Source organism: Daktulosphaira vitifoliae, unplaced genomic scaffold (genome assembly GCF_025091365.1).
Source record: "Daktulosphaira vitifoliae isolate Bord-2020 unplaced genomic scaffold, ASM2509136v1 Scaffold_3, whole genome shotgun sequence".
NCBI lineage: Eukaryota > Metazoa > Arthropoda > Insecta > Hemiptera > Phylloxeridae > Daktulosphaira > Daktulosphaira vitifoliae.
In genome coordinates, this window is record NW_026099574.1 from 27,570,051 (window position 1) to 27,590,514 (window position 20,464).

The following is a 20,464-nucleotide window of genomic DNA, read 5'->3' on the forward strand; positions in this document are numbered from 1 at the left end:
TATCTATATTATTACACGTCATATTATTATTTCCTACATCCGAATTATTGAGTTATAAAATGTTAGATGATAGACAAATATTTTAAAACTGTTGGAATTTTTTAGAACTATTCTATAGTTAACTTTTTTAATTTGTCAATGTTAGGTTTGAATTATTTTCAAATTATTTTATAAATAATAAAATGGGAAGTGCATCAAGTACACCAATACCTGGAGGAGGAACAGAAGGATATCATGTTTTAAAAGTACAATTTTTATTAATAATTAATATTTAAGTTAGGATAATAATTAGTTTAAAAGAACAATTCATTGCTATAAGTTTTAATTTTTAATGATCTTCATTATTTTAAATAACTTTTGTGACTAAAAATCTTACGTTAGTTTTTTTAAATTTTTAATGTTTATTTAAAATAAATAACTTTGAAATATTCAATATAGAAATAAATAAGGTTACATTTTTTTTCACAATTACTATTATTTGGTTATTCTGTCAAACTTTGATGTTCTAAGCAAGGACTTAAGAAGAAAATTACAAACTTTATTTTTAAGAAATTTTATAATATTTTAACTAAAAATTCGAAATATTAGTGCATTTATAAAATTTAAAATCGAAGCTAAAATAAATTATTTGTCATAATTTCTATTGAAATTATTCTAATTAAGTTTTTATTATGTAAATAGGTTCAGGATAACTCACCTGGTCAAATCGCAGGATTAGAAGCATTTTTCGATTTTATTTTAGCAATCGATAATGTTAGACTTGTAAGGTTATTTACTGATTCAATAAGATAAAATCTATTTTTCATATTTATTAGAATGTTATTATTTTATTAAGGATAAAGATAATGATACTCTAAAGGAAATGTTAAAAAATGGTGATGATAAAGAACTAACATTATCAGTATATAGTAGTAAGACTCAAACTGTCAGAGAAATTAAAATCATTCCTAATAGCAATTGGGGTGGACAAGGTTTATTAGGTGTTAGCATACGCTTTTGTTCATTTGCTGGGGCCAATGAAAATGTTTGGCATATTTTGGTTTGTAAATTAATATATTTATTTTCATGTGATAAACTTTATTATATTTTTATTAGATTAAAATCATTGACAAATCTAAAATTTACTGTAGGATGTTCATCCAAATTCTCCAGCTGATAAAGCTGGACTAAAACCTTATACAGATTACATTATTGGTTCTGATTCAATTATGCATGAAAGTGAAGATTTATTTATGCTAATAGAAGCACACGAGGGCCGACCATTAAAATTATATGTGTATAATGTTGATTTAGATTCTTGTCGGGAAATTTCTATTACGCCTGATTCAAATTGGCCCGGAGATGGAAGGTATATTTTTTAATATTTGTTTCCAATAAGAAAAAAATTAAATATACATATTTTTTATTGAACCTTGTCTAACTTAATCTATGTTTAATTCAATGTATTTTGATTAGTTAAGCTTTCCATCAGTGCTTTTATAAAATATTACTTAGTGTTAATTTTTAGTCAACAATAACAGTAATTTTCTTGTTTACTTATATATTTTTAATGATAAATATGATTGTGTATTGTAGTTAAGATTGTATTATGTCATTACTTAAATTACTTCAAAATACTAAACAAACTACACACAAAAACTAGAATTTGAGTAAATTTTTGAGATTTTCCTTTACTTTTTGTATCACCTGAAATTTTTTTCACTTTATATTAACTTAAAATGCTCAAAGTTAATATGATTTTAATCCTTATAAAATTTTCTTTTTGTTGGTTAAAGTTTTATAATTATAAGTTAAACCAAAAATTATATATATATATATATTTTTTATAATAATTTTACCATGTTATTATGTAAATTGTAATTAAATTAAAACTAAAAGTTATTGAAAAAATCTGAAGACAGATTCGGAATCAGCATCTAATATTTTATAAAATTTAAAAACTCACTATTTTTTTTTTCATTTAATTTTAGTTTAGGATGTGGAATGGGATATGGCTACCTTCACAGAATTCCTATACGAACAATACCACAAAATAAAGATATTCCTGCACCTCCTATTATAAAACCAGCTGTTATAAACAATGTTATGGTATGAATATTTACTTTATAATTAAAGAATAGCCTAATTCATTTTTTAATATATGTTTGAATAGGCATCGGCAGCTCATGTACCTCAAACTATTAATCCACCAGTTCTAACACCACAATCGGAAAATAATCATTTGACGTCTGAATCAACTGTTGGACCTTACCAGGATCAAAAAATTACTGTAGTCAACAATCTTAGTAGTTCAATGACACCCATTAATATTAATATTAATTCCGAGGGATCAAAAGGCTTACCCCAAGACCAACAAGTTACTTTGTCAGACACTATTTCAGCAACATCTCAAGTACCAACATTTCAAAATCATTCAATCTCAAATACTCAACTATCAACTTCTCAGTATTACATGCATCAACAAGGGCCAATACCTGAATTGATGAAACCTTATGTTTTGACCCCTGAAGTAAAAGTTTTATCACAATACACATCTGAAAATTCAGTACCAACTATAACTCAAAATGTAATGACATCACCAATTTCTTCAACACAATCCAATCAAATAACAAATGATCAATATGCACCTCAAAATAATCATGTTCTATTTAACACAAATAATTCAATTAGTAATGATTCATTAAGTACTATGGAACCACAAGATAAAAACTCAAAAAGTATAAGTAATTATTTTACACAAAATCCACAGCAAACCTTTCAAAATAATTCGGACACAATACCGATGTTCTCAGTGAAGAATTTCCCACAAATGTCTCCTTTGACTCAACCTCTAGGTAATTGATTGAAATTATATGATCATAAATAAATAATATAATATTAATAATTATTTTCTTACCAAAATTCAGCAACTATTTGAAAATTATTTTTTGATATAGCAGTAATAGTAAAAATAATTATAATTATAATCGTTAAAGGGAAATATTTTTTATTGTTATTTTTCTATATTTTTACTTTGAATAATGTTTAAAAGTAAACATTTATTTTGTAATTAGATAAAAGGATGTCAATATTTGCATAAATTCATAACTTAAAAACAAATACTTTTAATATAATAATTTATCACTTGTAGCTAATATTAAAATTTTAGTATATAAATATAATCATAATATTAGTATGAGTTAAACACTGATGATGGTAATATTGTTCCTAAAATATTAACATGCGGTTTTTAAAAGTTTTGTGGCTTTTGGAGTTAAATATTTTTAACTTTTACATTAGTATTTTAAATTTATATTTAATTTTAAGATATACTTTCAACAACAATTATTATATAGTTAATAATTAAATTAAATCTAATCCCTTATAGGAAATAGTTATTCTGGAATATCTGTACCTCAACCACCAATTCAACCACAAACAAGTATGTTTTTTATCAATAAAAATAAGATTTTAAATAATACTAAATCATATTTTTAGTTGGTCCTTATTCAGGAATGCCACTGACTACTCCAATATCATTACCTGGTATGCCCCCTATAACTGTTAGTGCTACTCTACCATATTCAGCATTTGAGAGCTTACAAATTGATCAGAAGAAAAATAATCCAAACAGTTGAATATATATTATTATTATAACTAGTATCTTGAATTTTATTCCATCATTATTATTTCAAGTTTAAATTAAGTTAATAAAAAATATTTATTGGTATTTAAAGTTTATGAATAAAACATTATAAGACTTTTAATACAAATTTATTAAAGAAAAAATGTTATACTACGTATATATATATATATATTATTAATAAATGTATAAATGTACGTGTTCATATAATAAAAAAATAATAATATTAATAAAACCATCAATAGCATTATTAACAGCAAAATTAACATTTTCCTTACTTCATAGTTTGTATTCTACTCATATATTATGATTGAAGTTCTATTTTCTATAAAAAAAAAAATTTTCATAATGTATAATTTTATCGATTTAAATTATCTTTGATATTAAAAATAATAATAATTTGAGATTAATATACAGCACTTTTTCATACAAACTAAGTACAAAGTATTAGTTTAGAAAGATAATCTAATAAACACATCAATCAAATTTTATAAAAGCCACTAATTTTAGTAAGTCCTAAATGTTATTTTTACTTGAAATATGAATCTAAAGAAATCCTGTTTAAATACAAAAACTAAAACTATAAAAGTAGTTTAATGTTTCAAATATAATCCATGGATAATAAAAAATTATATCATTAAATTTAGTAATGCTAATTATAAATTACTATTTGAGATAAATAAATGATTTCATGAAATCATTCATAACAGAAATTACATTATTGAATGAGGCTAATACACAATAAAAGCAATATGCAAGTGGTCTTTCTCAGTTAAACTAAGGTATCGGTAAACAAACTGAATAAAATTCTCAAAAATTATGAAACTAATATAATTTGATAGAAAATTGTTTCAGTAAAATATTTATTTTTACTTGGATTTTTTAGAAGAATGACGATCCCCACTGCTATCATGACGACGTTTTTCACCACCAGATGACCTGTGTTTATTTCCATGATGATTACTGCTACTTGATTTGTAATGAGATGAAGATTTACTTTTAGATGGACTAAAATAATAATAAAATTAAAATTTTAATATGAAATTCAATATTTTAAATAACTGAATAAACAATGTCTTACATTTTAAACATAATAATAGTAAATAAATACTAAATTAGTGCTTTTATTTTATTATTAAGATTAACTTATTTGTAATTAATTGAGTATTGACCATCATATAGATTAATCCTATTATCATGAACTACTTAATTACTTACAAAATAAATAGAATATTGAAAAAAACATTTTTTATTTTTTTAATTTAATACATTTGTTTAAAACAAAAGATTTAAAAAATAATTAATTATTTTAATCATGCCACAAAGCACAAGTCTCTTTTTTTAAGAGTGGTTGTACTAACTCTCTAATATACACATTTAGATTAACAACCTAGCATTTGTTTCAATAAAACATATTACAAGGCTAATAAAAAAAAAAAACCCCCAGCACAAAGAGGTCAGGTCACAGTAGTGACGTCGCATAGTTGGATCAAGTATAATGATATCTGACAGTAATTAAAAAAGGTTAGATAGCTAATAATATATATTCAATGTATATCTTATGAAATAAATATTAATAACAAGTGTAAAAAATAGCCATACATTTTGGTACAGTCTTGATCATTATAGTTTTAGCCAGATACAGATCTGATTCAAAATTGTAAACAGAATTTTAATTTTAGAAAAAAAAAACCCAGCATAGGGGTGTCGCGTTCAGTGGTGACGTGGCATAGTTGGATCAAGTATAATGATATCTAATAGTGATTGAAATCACTATCATAAAAAACGCTTCGATGCAAATCTTTTGATAGTGTTTAATTTTTATAAAATTGGTGGATTATTCCAAAAGCTACATGATTTGCTATTTCTTTATTTATATCATGATTAAGATAAAGTATGTCAAATGAAAAAGGGATATAAATATTATTCCTTATAAAAAGATTGTGTTGATCCATACACTTTTCAATAAGTTATAGCATTATAAAGTTAAAAATGTAAAAAATAAAATCAAGAATTTTCACACAAAAATAGCGCATTTGGTAGCCATTTTCACCGAGAAAAACAAAATAAAGTCCGAAATTTTTTTTTTCTACAATAAAGTACATTACATTAGCTTTATTTTAAGATATATATAAAAGTGTAAGAATTTCTAGAACACTTTTAAAAGTTAAGTTGAAAAAGTAAATTTTTTGTGAAAAAGTTGTCATTTTAAATCTCTCCTTGTGGGCAGGTAAAGGGTTAGATTTATAAAAAAAATATACCAAATAATAAGTAAAGACATCAAGTATCTATATAAAAAATAGTTATACTGATTTGTTCATTTTTGAAAAAATTATGGCAGTTTTAAGTAAAAAAAATTGAAAAAATTAGCGATTTTAAAATATGTAATTTTTATGGAGGTTTCCCCTATTTACGTGGAACAAGGGAAATTTTTTTCAATTTTTGAGGGTAATGTCTTTGACTAGATACGATTTGTAATCTTTTGACGTATCATTGAAAGAAATTAGTAGTTCGGTGAGAGCTGAGAAAAAGTGACAAAAAAACATATATCATAGTAAAACCAATACTTCTTTAGCTTCGTATCGAAGCTAAATTTAGACCAAGAAAATCATATAAATTTTAATTATGTATTAGTTAAATATTTCTACCTTGAATGACTACTTGGGCGATGATTAGATGATGACTTATTTTTGTTTGGACTGCACATGTAAAGTAAAAAAATTATTAAGTACTCAAACAGAAATTATATTAACATAATTTTATAAATAGAATAATTTTATATACATTTATCAAAATTATAACAACTTACACTGCCATCTTGGTTCATACTGAACCTAAGTAAAAAAATTTAGATGACCTACATAACTCAGTTGAAAATGCATTATACTTTAAAGTGGTACTGGACTTTGAATACATTAAATTGATTCTCTAGTATAAGAAGTAGCTTTAAAGAGAGAATGTTAAATATAAAGTATATATATATAAAGTATATATATATTAAATGCATTACTATTGTGGGAATTTTAGGTTAAAATAGTTTATTAAGATCTCCTGAAAAATTACTACTTTGACTTAATCATGTTCTCACAAAAATCATCCACATATTAGTGTATACAGAATGTCTCAGATCTAACTGACAACACTATAATATACATTTTGAAGCAATAGTCATTTTGTTAAAATTTGTTTTTAATATTTATTTTCTTTTTAGACTAATTTTTAAGCATGTTATTATTATTTATCACTGATAAAAAATTCTGTATTTTTTTTTCTTTCAAAATTTTAAAATATATATTAATATAAATAAAATAAAATATTAAAATTTTGAGCTATTTTCTTACAAAAAATTTTGATTACGTGAGTAGTTGCAACCTGCACTGATGCATGTATACTCTTCCCACATTCCATATCCAGTCTATATAATAAAATGCTTATGACTTGATAAATAACCTGTCCTAAATTTATCCTCAATCCATTAAATTTTTTTTGTAAAAAAAAGATTATTTCAAAATTTTGAAGAAATAAAAATGTTAATATTTTTTTGACAAGATGAATAATAAAAAATACTCTGAATATAGTTTAAGAAGACAATAATTATTTTTAAAAAAGTGTTTTACAAAATGATTAGTGGATCAAAAGTTATAAGTCTTGTTAGTTAAATCTGAAACACTATATATTAATTATTATATCTATCATTGTTAATTAAGACCCCTTTATTTATAATGTAAATATAATAAAATTTGTTAAATACTTGTATATCAAAGTACATTTAATTACTACCTTACTTCAATTTACATTCAAATTATTATTAGAAATACAATCACTTTTATTACAAATTGCAATAATCAATCTTATATAATGAATGTTAATAATTAGATATATATTTAAATAATGTGATTAATCACCTGTGTTTATCACTACTGGACTTTTTATGGGAAGAGGAACTATTATATCGACTACTTTTTTTTTTAGAGTATTCATCTTCAAATTCATTTCTATCCCTATCTTCTTCAGCAGCTTCTCTTTCCAGATCTGACCAATCTTTACCAGATTCATCAGATGAACCAAGTTCTTCTTCTACAATTCGATAAGATTATATGATAGTATATATAGTTATTAATAATCAACTTTAGAATATAAATTATACTCTACCTTCACTATCAGAATCTTCAGATGCTTCAGAGTATTCTGATCCATCATCATCTGATTCTTCAAATGATTCTACATCAGAGGGCTAAAAAGAGAAAAATTGCATTAATTATTAAATTAAAAATAATAAGATATATAAAACTAAGAGTGTAATTGTCTAGAAGTAAATTTTACTTCATATGGTTCATCTTCTTCTTCTTCCTCATCAACGGCACCATCTTCATCATCAGATTCCGGATCTAAGAAAGTCCAACCACCATTTTCAAAGAATCCTTCAGGATCATCAGTGATAGTTTTCATGATTTTAGTCCAGTTTAAAGACTGTATGCCTTCTGAGTATCGAATGTCGCAAGAACTGAAAATTTTATTAAATAATAATATTGTACCATATCTACATTCAAACATGCATAATCTGAGTTGTTACTATTTTTTAATTTTAAAATTCCCTGACTTTCCAGACATTTTTCAAGAGGCAAAGTGCCCCACCAAAAAAAATGTCTCACAAACGTCCAATGTAATAATTCAATTTAGTACCATAATTAATAGTAGTAAAAAAATATTAGATAATACTATTATTACTATTTTTATTATTTAAATAAAGCATGAAAAATTAATAACCATTACTTATAGAAGTAATAAAATATTAATACAAAAATGATAAAATTTCACCTATAACATGTCATTAAATTATAATAATACAATATTTAAATAAATTAAAATCCATTTAACAAAACTATTAATAATATAAATTATTATAATTGTTATTAAATTTTTACAGAAATCCACTATATCAGTGGCAGACTGATCACAGAGGTAATGAGGTAATTAACCCCTGGGTCACTATAATTAGTATAATCTATAATCTAGTTTGTAAAATTTATTTTCTGCCTTTCTGTTTTTGCTCATCATTTCTTTTTAGGGATTAATAGAAATATCTTTTGGAGTGAGCTGGACTAACACAAATATTGTGCCCCCTAGGCTGTTGGTCTCCCAGTCCAGCCCAGCATTTCACAATAACATTTTTTTGTTAAAATTCCAGATACTTTAATAAAATTTCCTAACATTCAAACAGATTTATGGTAACCTAGATAATATATATTAAAATATACTAACTTAAGCCATTCTTTTACATGGTCTAACATATTCATGGGAATAGCATTGACCATAACAACTTTTTTGTGGTAATCTTTAAAAACAAAAATCATATCAAAATTCTTTAAATGAAATTGAACACGCTCAAAATGGACCAACTCAACATCTTCTAATGTAATAACAAAAGGCGGCCATTCAGTAAAATTTACAAGACACCCACTTGTAGGTTGTAAGAGTACAGTACTCCTAAATGGTGCTCCAGGAAAACCTAAATCTCTAAATGGTGTATCAAATTCTATTTCCTGTTTAGTTACAGCTTCAACCTGAAAATAAAACTTATAAAGTAAGTACTATTAAGAAATAGACAATCTTCAACAATATTTTATTTGTTTTAATATTGTTTGATTTTTTTATATCACATTGTCATTGTTGTCTTGTTATTTGGTTATTAACTTTTGATAAATTATCATTTTAATTATTTAATGTAGTGATTAAGTTCAATAAATCTATTTAATAATTAAAATATGTGGTAATAAAAATAACTTATAGATTGCAATACCTTTTCACAAAAACTTTTAAATGCTGTTTTAAGTTTTATTCTTAACTCGCGCTCAGACTGTTCTGCAGCTAAATCATCTCTGTCATGCATGTGTTGATGTTTACCAAGATCAGTAGTTATTTCGCCTACTTCTGTATAAAATTGAACATCTAAATGTTTTTTCTTGCCAAACATAATAGCATGCTACAAAAAAAAGGTTAAGTAAATAGTTTCATAGTTCAAATTTTCATTCTAGTTTAAATAATAATTTAACTATTACTTTGAGATGAAAATGTAGTAAGATAATCATTTCACCATCACATGGTTGGAAAAAAGCATTTTTAATATTGTTGTATAAAATATCAACTTTGTCGCCTCTGACTGATGTGTACCTGAAACCATTTGAATGTGCTTCCAATGTACCTAAAATTTTATTATTCATACATTAATGAACATTGTAGTATTGTATGTGTACGTAAAAGCCTTAAATTTTTTAATTTAAGTTAATATTCTTACCTGTCATTCGTTTGTTTACAATATTTGGTCGAATATACAAATCCTTCAATTTGGGATTTCCTTTATTTACAGATAAAACTAATGTATCTTGTTTAACTAAATCTTCCTTTTCTTTTTCTTCTGCTTCACGAGTTTTAAATTTTTTCTGAACTTCTTTAATTAAACGATATGCATTCATTAAATTAGTAGAAGCTGTAATTTGTTCACCGGGTTCTCTAGTATTTGAACTTCTATAAGTTCTAAAATACAAAAAAAATTATTTATACATAAATATATATACTTATTTATCAACAAAACTGTATAGTAGAAAAATGATAATAACTTACAATTCTTTGACAAACATGGCTTCAGGATTTTGGAAATAACTTTCACCTTTAGCTAAGGCAGCTCCAGGATGAAAAAAATTTATTCTTAAATAAGTATAATCCCCTTCAACACTTTGAGATATATTCTTTATAGTAAATATATGAAATGGGACAGGAATTCCAAAAACTGGTAAAATAACGGTTTCATACTTTTTGTCTATCAAAATACATACATTAATAACCAAAGTTATAATTTTTTTTTTAGTAAAAATTTCAAAGTTACTTACCAACAAAAATTTTAAGATCCTTAACATCTCTTTCTTGGGGCATCTGATTTCTGTTTTTGTAAGATACATTTGATTTTCGTACTTTCTGAGCCTGTTTACCACTAGATTGTTCTGCTAATCGTTGTTTTGCAGCTTCATTCAATGCTACAGCAAGTTCTTTTTGATGCAATTTTCTTTTTTCTTCACTAGATGAATCCATCTAATTTTTATTATTATTATTATACTGTACACTTAACAATTTCTCTTAAAAACTAATGTAAGTGGTCAAGAGGAAGAGAAAAAACTTTATAGTTTAGCTATATGAGATATAATATCAGTAGTTGTGCACTGGAGTATAGATTTTCTACCAAATGAGCTATATAGAACTCATAATAATACATATTAAGCCTTAATAGATAAAAGGGTGCAAATGACACTTTAACTAAAATGTCACTCACTCCATTTATTACGGCACAATATTATATAATGCATATACACTAGCTAGGGTGAATCAAAAAAAGTCGATCATTAACCCTTTTAACTTTATTGGAGACATTAAAATAGACAATTTGTAGAAATTTGAGATTAAAAAAAAATTTTACTGGTTGCTAAAAAATGTGTTTTTTGTATTTTGACCAAAATTAACCCAAAAAAATACCCTCTGTTATTCAATTTTTGGTTAAATATTATGATTAGTATATCAAATTAGTTAAGTTTTTACTGTAGAATACAAATTTTTTTTTTTTAATTATTAAGTAAAAAATTGATAGCGTGGATATCATAATTAGCGTCATTATATCATATATTTATAGTAAGTTTTAAGTAAACTAAAATTTTTTATTTATATAATTAGGTTGATATGTATGTATATTATAAGTAGACAAAAATGTTTTCACTTATCTTAAAAACTTATACCTTATTTTATAGATAAAGCATAAGCTGAAATATATGATATTCTTAAAAATATTAATAAATGATAGTTGATTATCAAGTACATTTCAAATATTTCATTTATTTTAAATATAATATGTAACATAAGAATACAATTTTATGTTATAATAAAATTATACAGTATACATTTAATTAAAAATAATGAAACCAATGTGAAGTTACAGGTTTACTAGATTTTAATAGTAATATTTTAAATGTTTTTATAGTTTTATTTCAATAACTTTTATGATCTTATTATGATAATAACTAGTTTTAATAACTAATAACCAATTTTTTATAGTAAAATATATGTTGCTATTTGAAAAAATAAAGTTGATATCCTTTTAAGTTATAAGAGATGATTCTAGAAAGTAATTATTAGCTGTTAAATCAAGAAATTTATGTAGCTAACAGATATAAAAATTTTTTTTCCAATATATTTATTTTACAAACAAACGAATGGTTTATAATAGACGATTACTCTGCACAGTTATTATATAGCAGTGTTGGGAAAGTTCCTTTTTAAATGGAACTCGTTCCGTTCCCCGTTCATTTTCTAAAATATGAACTCGTTCCAGATCCTAGTTCTTTATATTAAGAAGGAACTTGTTCCAGATCCAGTTCCTTCAAAATAAGAACTCGTTCCTTTTATGTAACCAAGTTATTTAAAAAATTGTGGTAATGAGATCATGATAACGGTCATCAATGATTTTCATCAGCAGTCGAATACAAAACAAATTTGTAGTATTCCTTATTTAAAAGTATTTGAAAATTATATTTATAAGCAGGTAGTAAATGCTAACGACTTGTGTCAACGTGACCAATGTCTATTGTCTACATATAAGTTAGAAATAATAAATCAGAAAACCCAAAACCTTTAACATATATTAGTTAACAAGAATCGATGATAATATTTGGTGCATTATTTAATATATGTACACATATATTAAATATTTACTGTATACCTACATGTGATAATAACTCTATTTATAGTCAATTGATTCATTTAAACAGCCTACGATCTCGGCTGGGTATATAGGGGACTTCCATTGTCAAAAGTCAACTAAAAATACCTTAATATTTTAATGTCTAGATACAAGGAAAACTACACTAAAACATGTTTATAAAAATTTTTAGGAACTGTAATTTCCATTCACGTTCCTTAAAAAATGGAATTTGTTCATTTTCCTCGTTTCTTTATTTTAAAAGGAAGCAGTTCCTAGCATCGTTCCTTCAAAAAGAACTCGTTCCAGGAATCCGTTCCTTTTGGAACCAGTTCCTTCTCAACACTGCTATATAGATACTATAAACCAATATTGTATTATTTTTAATAATTCAGTTTAATAATATAACAAATTAAATAATATTTATATACAAAATAATATTATAATAAATTTCCATAAGTATAAGAAAAAAAACTTACTCGTAATTTTGATTCTAACACAGCTGTTCTTTTACCCCGCCCAACTAATGGTTCTTGTTTAGGTTCATTTTCTTTTTCATTATCTTCATCATCATCATCATCATCATCATTATCATTTAAATATATAGCAATATTTTTAAGTTTCTTTTTAGAAGGAGTTAATAAGGTAGCTGCAACGTCCTAAAAAGTAAAAAAAAATAAAATTATTAATTTATTTAATTTAAATTAGTATTTTTCAACTGGGGAGTCATAAACTAATTATTAAGGATTGCCCCAAAATTATTAATACATGAAAACATCTATAGTAGAGATATTTAAAAATTTGAAAATCTAATAGGAATTGCCAATTATTGATTTAAATTTCACACATATTAGATAACAACACAGGTCAATATAATGATATTTTTTAATCATCACAGATGTAAATATACTTTTCTAAATCAATTTTTTTCCCGATTTCAAATCTGTATTTAGATTTTATTCAATAACCTTTAATTTTTAAGATGATTACTAAAAAATAAAAAAAACGAGTTGTAAAGCAAAAAACTTTTTCTTAAATTATTATTGATTTTTGCGTAAAATTTATAAAAAAAATAAACTTAACTATTTACAAAAACTTTGTTTTACTCAATTTATAAATTTAAAATTTTCATAATAAAATTGGAAAATTTATGAGGATTTAAAAATAGTGTTGTTCATAGATTGGTGTGTTGAGAAAATTATACAATTATTATTAATAATAAATTTATGAAAAAACATTTTGTTAAAATCACTATTTTTAATTCAGTGGATAACACTATGTGCATATGAGCATAAGTTCTTCAGTTTGATACTTTTGTACTGGGGTATGTAAGTTTTCCATTCTCTCTTATATGAGCAATAGCTTTTAGAGAAAACGTTGAATATGATTAAACATTAATAATAAATAACGAAAAAAAAAAAAAAAAATGATCTGGAAATTTCAATTACACATTTTTTAAAATGCCAAGAATAACATAGAATTGATTACTTAGATTTCTATTAAAATTATGTATACATAATGAATGCAAGAAAATAGGGATTTTAATTAATACTTTGATAGAAAAATATAATTTCAGATTTGAAATTGATTTAGAAAAGTACATTTTTGTCTCTGATGAAAATAAATTATTGACCAGTGTAATTATTTAAAGCAATATATTTAAGTAACTGTTAATTGATAAATAATTTTCCAAGTTGTTTAAGATAATGACACATAAAAATAAAATAGATATAATAACTAATAATATACAATTCCAACTAATAACATATTTTTTTTAATTTTTCTATCTCAGTAATTTTAGCTGTAATTATTCTTAACTATACTGAAATAATAACAATAATAATACACTTACTTCATTAACTAATACAGTATCACCAATATATAAGGCATATATTTTGCTTTCTTTATCAGTTCCTTCTTTGTTAGTTAATCCTGATAGACCAACACATAAGTTATAAATTTGTCCTTTCTTTGCTTGAGTAATTGTTTTTGGAGCTATCATTAAGGAACTTTCACGAAATTCAATTCCTATAACAAACCTTAAAAAACATTAAGTTTTAACATTTTAAATTGAACTATTTTAAAATGAATTAAAATAAAAATACAGTGGCATGATGACTTACAATTTTATACTCACTTTAAATGAAATTTTAATTGATAATTTAAGTATAAATAAATTTTTTATTAAAGAAAGGATTAAAATATTTAATTTTATGTAAATAAAAATATATTTTTCTTAAAGAAAATGACTGGTTGGTAAAAAATAACTACTTAGAAATTAAACAAAAACATATATATATATATATATTAATGAAATAATAATTAAACTAAAAATTATTGGATTTTCATATCTTCATCACTCACCTATATATATATATACAAATATGTAAAATGTTAAAATAGAACAACAATTTATACATTTGAAAAACAAAATAATTTAATAAAACATTTTTAAAGGTAATTAAAATCAATACTGAGATCTGTGTATTATCAACAAAATAAAAAATTAATCATTGTTGACTAAGAAGCGACATAGTCAAACTTCAATATATGACTGCTCCCCTTTTCCTTACAAAATGCCACTGATTAAATGTATAAAATATTACCCAAAATTTTTTGTCAAGAAATCAACCAAATGAGGCTTTTGTTTTCTTACAAATTCAATGCCAGAATTGTACACATTACACAATTTGTTACCAGCTTTAAGTTCAGATATTAAAACTTCTTGTAAACTCACCAAAAAGTCATAATTTACCTAAAAACAAAGAACACTAAATAAATACCACAATAATTTACAAATTCCAATTTGTATTTTTCCAACTATGAATATTTATAAGTAAGATATTATTTTTATTACATAACAGTTAATTGTTTACAAAAAAAATATATGCATTTTGAGTCTGTAATTTGTTATTGAGGACACATAAAATATAGTAAAATACCAAATTCATTCAATTTAGTGTGGATATCAACAAAATTCAGCAAATATTGCTATAACATTGTTACTAAATAAAAAATTATTATCTTTCACCATATGAATAATATAGCAAAAACAACAAAATGACCCTAAATCAATGTGATTTTTTGTGAAATATGAGTGGTTTAACATCCAAATGATGATAAAGAAATACAAATTTTGATTAGTAGTGATTTTTAGAATATCTCTTCATTTTAAAAATATATTAATATGTAATTTTTTTAGCTGTTACTCTATATTGCATAATTTTTATTTTCACTTTTTTGCAATGACTCCAAAAAAAACGAATTTATGATCTTATAATTAATTTATCGAGAATTGAAATTGAATTTTTAATTAATCTTTAAAAGGAAATTTCTTAACCATGGATACTTTGGGGTGAGTGGTTAGTCTGTCACCAATAAGAGTAATGGCAACTCCATTTACTGAACTAATCTCTTGCTCAGCAAATGAAGCCTTTTGTGACTGAGTCTTGAAATTAAGATAATGCGCATTAGACACTGATGTGTTACCAACTCAGTCACATCGTCCCCCATATATTGTACAATTATAATTTATAATAAAATTAGTTTCTCAATAGTTAATTTTAAACAAACCTGCATTTCTTCAGTAGGATTGACCAATAAAGTTCTTATTAAATTAGAACAATAAGATTTGTAACGTACTCCTAAACTACATATAATAGCTCCAAAATGAAGGACATTTTTATCACTGAAATCATAAATAATTATGAATTTATAATGAATATAATATAAATATAATTAACCTTGTAGCAGAAAATTTCAAACTGTAATTTCCTCCACTTTGAATGATTGGAGGATAACAAAATTCAAGTTGTGATGGATCAATATTTGGTGGTAAATACTTTTTTTCTGATATTGCTCCTTCAAGGCCCTCAACCAATTTTGAATGTTTCACTTTCTAGTAATAAAATATAAATATATATATATACATATATCAAATATACTAATTCATTAAAATTGTTTGTGTTGTGATGATTAATGTATTTTTTTATTAAATATAAGATGGTGTTTTTGGTGTTACATATTATTAGGCTTTTAAGAAAAATGTATATTAGTTAAAATTATTTTTGAATTTTAATATGAAGACAACATTTTTCAAAGTAATATTTTTAATATTATTAAGACACTTATTAAGAAATATATAATTAATAGGTTAATTAAGTATATTAAAAACAAATAGGTTAAATATTTTTTATTTAAGCATTGTTAGAAACATGAACATAATATTAAAAATATAATTTATTTATATGGACATAAAAAAAACAACATATATCATTAAACTATTGTGATAACCTCAAATATCAACCTTTTACCCAATACATTTTACTATTTACTCTTTTTGAATCTTACACATTTTAATAATTAAATTATTAACATATTTTTTTATACTTATTCTGAAGTAATACTTTCCTTACAAAATACTTATTATGTCTGGTACTTCTATCGGAATTAGTTATCTACTTATAAAAACTGTCATAAAAAATATGGCCCGATACAATCCAAATTTTATTTTTTAAGCATAATCTGCCCCAAACTTTATATATATATGTATATGTAAAAATTTAGGCCCAATTTATTCTGGTCAAAAAAAAAAAAAAAAACAAGATAATTCCATAAAAATTTATTTTATTCAGATTTGTTATCTAAAAGGTTTGATCATTTTAAGCATATTTTATACTAGTTAAAACCTAATATAAAAATTAAAATATTAACAATTTATTGATATTGAATTCATTAATTTTATACTGTCACACAAATTTGATACTCATACTTTATTAATATCAGCTGAATACAACTTAAATATAGTTTACCTTATCAGAGTCAATAACTTCCATTATTTGTTCTTTTAAGTACTTATTAAATATGTCAACTGAACTCAAACTGGCTTTCTTTATTAAAGTTATTTCATTTTCAGCTTTGAAGCTCAATATATACCCCATGGCAGTACTTATATCAACCTAAATATTAAAATATGTAATTTCTAACACTTAACCACAATATCTAGATAAAAATAATATAGCTTACAGTTTCAAAACCTCCTTTATCAAATTCTGATCTCCATGTATCCATAAATGCACCAGGGTATTTTTCTTTGCCGAAAACTCCAACTGACTTACCACTTTTACTATTTTTAATAGCTTTAATTAGTTTTTCAAAACTATCTTTATCATTACCACCCTAAAGCAAGATTTAAAATTCAACAAATGAAAGATGAAAAATAATTATTTTCTTAGTATTATTATTAAAATACTTAAAATGTATAGTTTCATTTATTAAGTTACACATAGACCATTTCTATAGATAGCTTTTTTTTTAAATATTTTACATTTAATTTACTGTCTTGTAAACTATTTTTGTTATAGAGCAAAAAAAATCTGTGGAGATTCGTGAAATTAAATGGAACCCTGGTATCTGAGCAACAAAGCATGACATGCTCCCAAATAAACTATACAGATAGCATAAAATATATTTTTTATAAACAGTTGTAATTGAAATGAATAATTGAATTACTAGATATAATACCAACTAAAAAATAAAATATTTTTTTATAATACATACTTTTTCTCTCATTATAAGTTTAACAACTGGAGATTCAGAATCCTTTACATTTTCAGCTGGTTTTAAAAACTCAACTTTTTTTTTACTTGCCATAATATGAAGACCTTCTAATGTAAATACTGATATGGTGTCTGTTAGTTCATATCCAAACAACCAAATCTATATTAAAAAAAAATAAAAAATTAGAAAATTATCAATAAACCTGTTATCAAACATAATAAATATGGGAAATGTTACCTTACAAATTTACTAAAATTGGGCAAGAAGTACTCTATTAAATAAAAAATATAAGGAAATTTGTAGAAGGAATAAAGGAGGATTCCCTACAAAAGCATACTATTGACATATTAGAGTCGGTCTTAGGGATACAATGGAAATATATTAGAAGACTAGGATGATTAAAAAACACAGTGCAGGATTGTAACCTTTGACCCAAGGCATCACTATAAATGTCTTACTACTAGAATACCGTGAAATTGTTATCAAGTAACCAATATGCACCCATTAAGGGATGGATACATCGTTACAGGTGCAGTTCATAATATATACAAACTTTTCAAAATATAGGATGATTCTTTTCAAGCTATCCTCGCAATTTCTTTTATAATAATAAGTTTTTTGAAAATTTTTTTTTTTAGATTTTGTTAGTTACATATGTTTTTCCATTAATCTGTTATAAAATAATTTTTAAGTTCGTCTGTTATATCTTAAAGGGATTTCAACTTTATTATTATTAATGGCAACATATATATATATATATATATATATAAAAAAATCATACCTCTATAAGATATAAGAGATGGACTTAAAAATTATTTTATAGTAGATAAATGGAAATACATATGTATTTAACAAAAAAAATTATTTTTAAAAAAACTTAATATTTTAAGAGAATTTGAATGGCTAACATTTCATCAGGAATTATTTAGTATACAGGAATCAACCTGTATACTAAATAATACTACAATTTAACTTCTATTTACTCCCCCATCTCCAATTATCAACTGAAAAGGAGTACCTAATTAATATATTATTTAAGAACATTTAAAGAATAATATACATTTGGAAAAAGTAAATATAATTGTTATTATAATAAAAACAATTTTAACACACTGGAATTTTTATTCTATAGCAATACTAAAATGACATTAAGTAAATAATTTTATGTATTACAAACCTGTAAAGAAGATGATTTGCTATACATAGTATAATCATCAACTCCAACAGCGCACATGAAAGCATCAACATCTGAAAACAATTGTACATTTTCATCTTTTCCATTCTGAAAAATAAAAAATGAATATTTTCAGATTATAATTTTTATAATATACCTTTTGGACATAAAAATATGACTAATTTCTTAGGTAATTTTTTCTATTAAGTTTCAATGAACAATTTATAGAACTGAAGCTCCTCATATCAGGGATGTATTTAAAAAAGGGTTAAAATAATCATTTCCTGGATTTGTATTAGCTCTATGAACAACACACAATGCAACTCTTTTGGAAGGTTGAAACTTTAAAAGTATATCTCAAAACAACTTTTTTTGAAATATGGCTTTATTGCACCTACAATGCAATATTAATTTTTATGTAATATAATAAGATTGTATTATCTTATCTCATTAAAAATAATATGGACCAATGCTTGTTTTCTTAGAATAAATTTGAAAAAATTAAGTTTAAAATAACTTTAAAAAAGTTCAAATATGTAGCAACTAAATTTTAAAAAATAAAGATTTTTAATAATTTTTTTTAAATCTATAGAAAATAGCTACCTTGAAAAATAAAAAATTATTTATAAGACAAGAATATTATTATGTTGCTACTACAGGTCAGTTTATAAACAAATGAAGTTTAATTGAAAAAATTTTTTTAAATTCAATACTTTTTATAGCACCAACAAAATAAAATTTTATAAGCTTGTGCTTAAAAGATAGGAAATTATACAAATATAAATACTATTAAATGTAATTTCTAAATGTCGTTATATTGTTAGAAATTATTAACATTTTTAAGTTCAAATTCAATGTTTACATCGATTATTATCACATTTATTACACAATTTATTAATTTATTATTTAGTATTAAAGCTAATTTTTATCTGTTATCCATTATTTCTTATTTGCTGATTTTTGTAAAAGCCGTCTGGCGTTAATTATAATATAATAATAATAATAATAATTACCTTCCAAAAACTATAAAGCTGTTTTAGTCGCTTAAAAAAAGTTTCTTTGTCCAAAGCAACGGAAGGCATTTCAATTTATTTGTGTACTGACAACATTAACTTAACAAAAATAAGAAAATTATAATATTAAAAAACTATCATTTGATACACAGAATTAATAGAGTAATAAAATATTGACCATCAACGTGTGTCAGTTTTTTCCCTCGAAAATCAACACGTTTGTACTCACGAAAAGAAACGTTCAGTTATTCTTCTTTGATCAAACGATTACACGAGAACATTCAGCCAAACAAAATAATATGATAACAACTGTTTATAGATGTCGTTTTTCGTGTGTTTCATTTACCGAACTATCG

General features: G+C 23.9%; 2 protein-coding genes across 5 annotated transcripts; one reads left to right on the forward strand and one right to left on the reverse strand.

Moving 5' to 3' along the window:
- Positions 1-10: 10 nt before the first annotated feature.
- LOC126900678 (Golgi reassembly-stacking protein 2) lies at positions 11-5,078 on the forward strand. 3 transcript variants are annotated; one of them, XM_050676570.1, is made up of 9 exons: positions 12-245; positions 682-762; positions 836-1,039; positions 1,131-1,348; positions 1,971-2,088; positions 2,153-2,834; positions 3,368-3,421; positions 3,478-3,612; positions 4,509-5,078. In XM_050676570.1, the coding sequence occupies exons 1-9, from the start codon at positions 183-185 to the stop codon at positions 4,514-4,516; spliced, it is 1,563 nt and encodes a 520-aa protein (XP_050532527.1). In that variant the 5' UTR covers positions 12-182; the 3' UTR covers positions 4,517-5,078. The 3 variants fall into 3 exon arrangements, with proteins under 3 accessions (XP_050532529.1, XP_050532527.1, XP_050532528.1); XM_050676571.1 differs by lacking the exon at positions 3,478-3,612; XM_050676572.1 differs by lacking the exons at positions 3,368-3,421; positions 3,478-3,612 and having other exon boundaries at positions 11-245.
- LOC126900670 (FACT complex subunit spt16) lies at positions 3,738-20,338 on the reverse strand. 2 transcript variants are annotated; one of them, XM_050676557.1, is made up of 23 exons: positions 20,287-20,305; positions 20,109-20,207; positions 19,099-19,203; positions 17,922-18,080; positions 17,388-17,540; positions 17,174-17,320; positions 16,106-16,260; positions 15,936-16,050; positions 14,969-15,117; positions 14,215-14,401; positions 12,842-13,021; positions 10,510-10,708; positions 10,244-10,439; positions 9,918-10,156; positions 9,682-9,824; positions 9,423-9,605; positions 8,885-9,186; positions 7,946-8,126; positions 7,775-7,856; positions 7,528-7,699; positions 6,271-6,321; positions 4,496-4,630; positions 3,738-3,947 (listed from the first exon to the last, which is right to left on the reverse strand). In XM_050676557.1, the coding sequence occupies exons 2-23, from the start codon at positions 20,175-20,177 to the stop codon at positions 3,941-3,943; spliced, it is 3,309 nt and encodes a 1,102-aa protein (XP_050532514.1). In that variant the 5' UTR covers positions 20,178-20,207; positions 20,287-20,305; the 3' UTR covers positions 3,738-3,940. The 2 variants fall into 2 exon arrangements, with proteins under 2 accessions (XP_050532514.1, XP_050532515.1); XM_050676558.1 differs by lacking the exon at positions 6,271-6,321 and having other exon boundaries at positions 20,109-20,338.
- Positions 20,339-20,464: the final 126 nt, after the last annotated feature.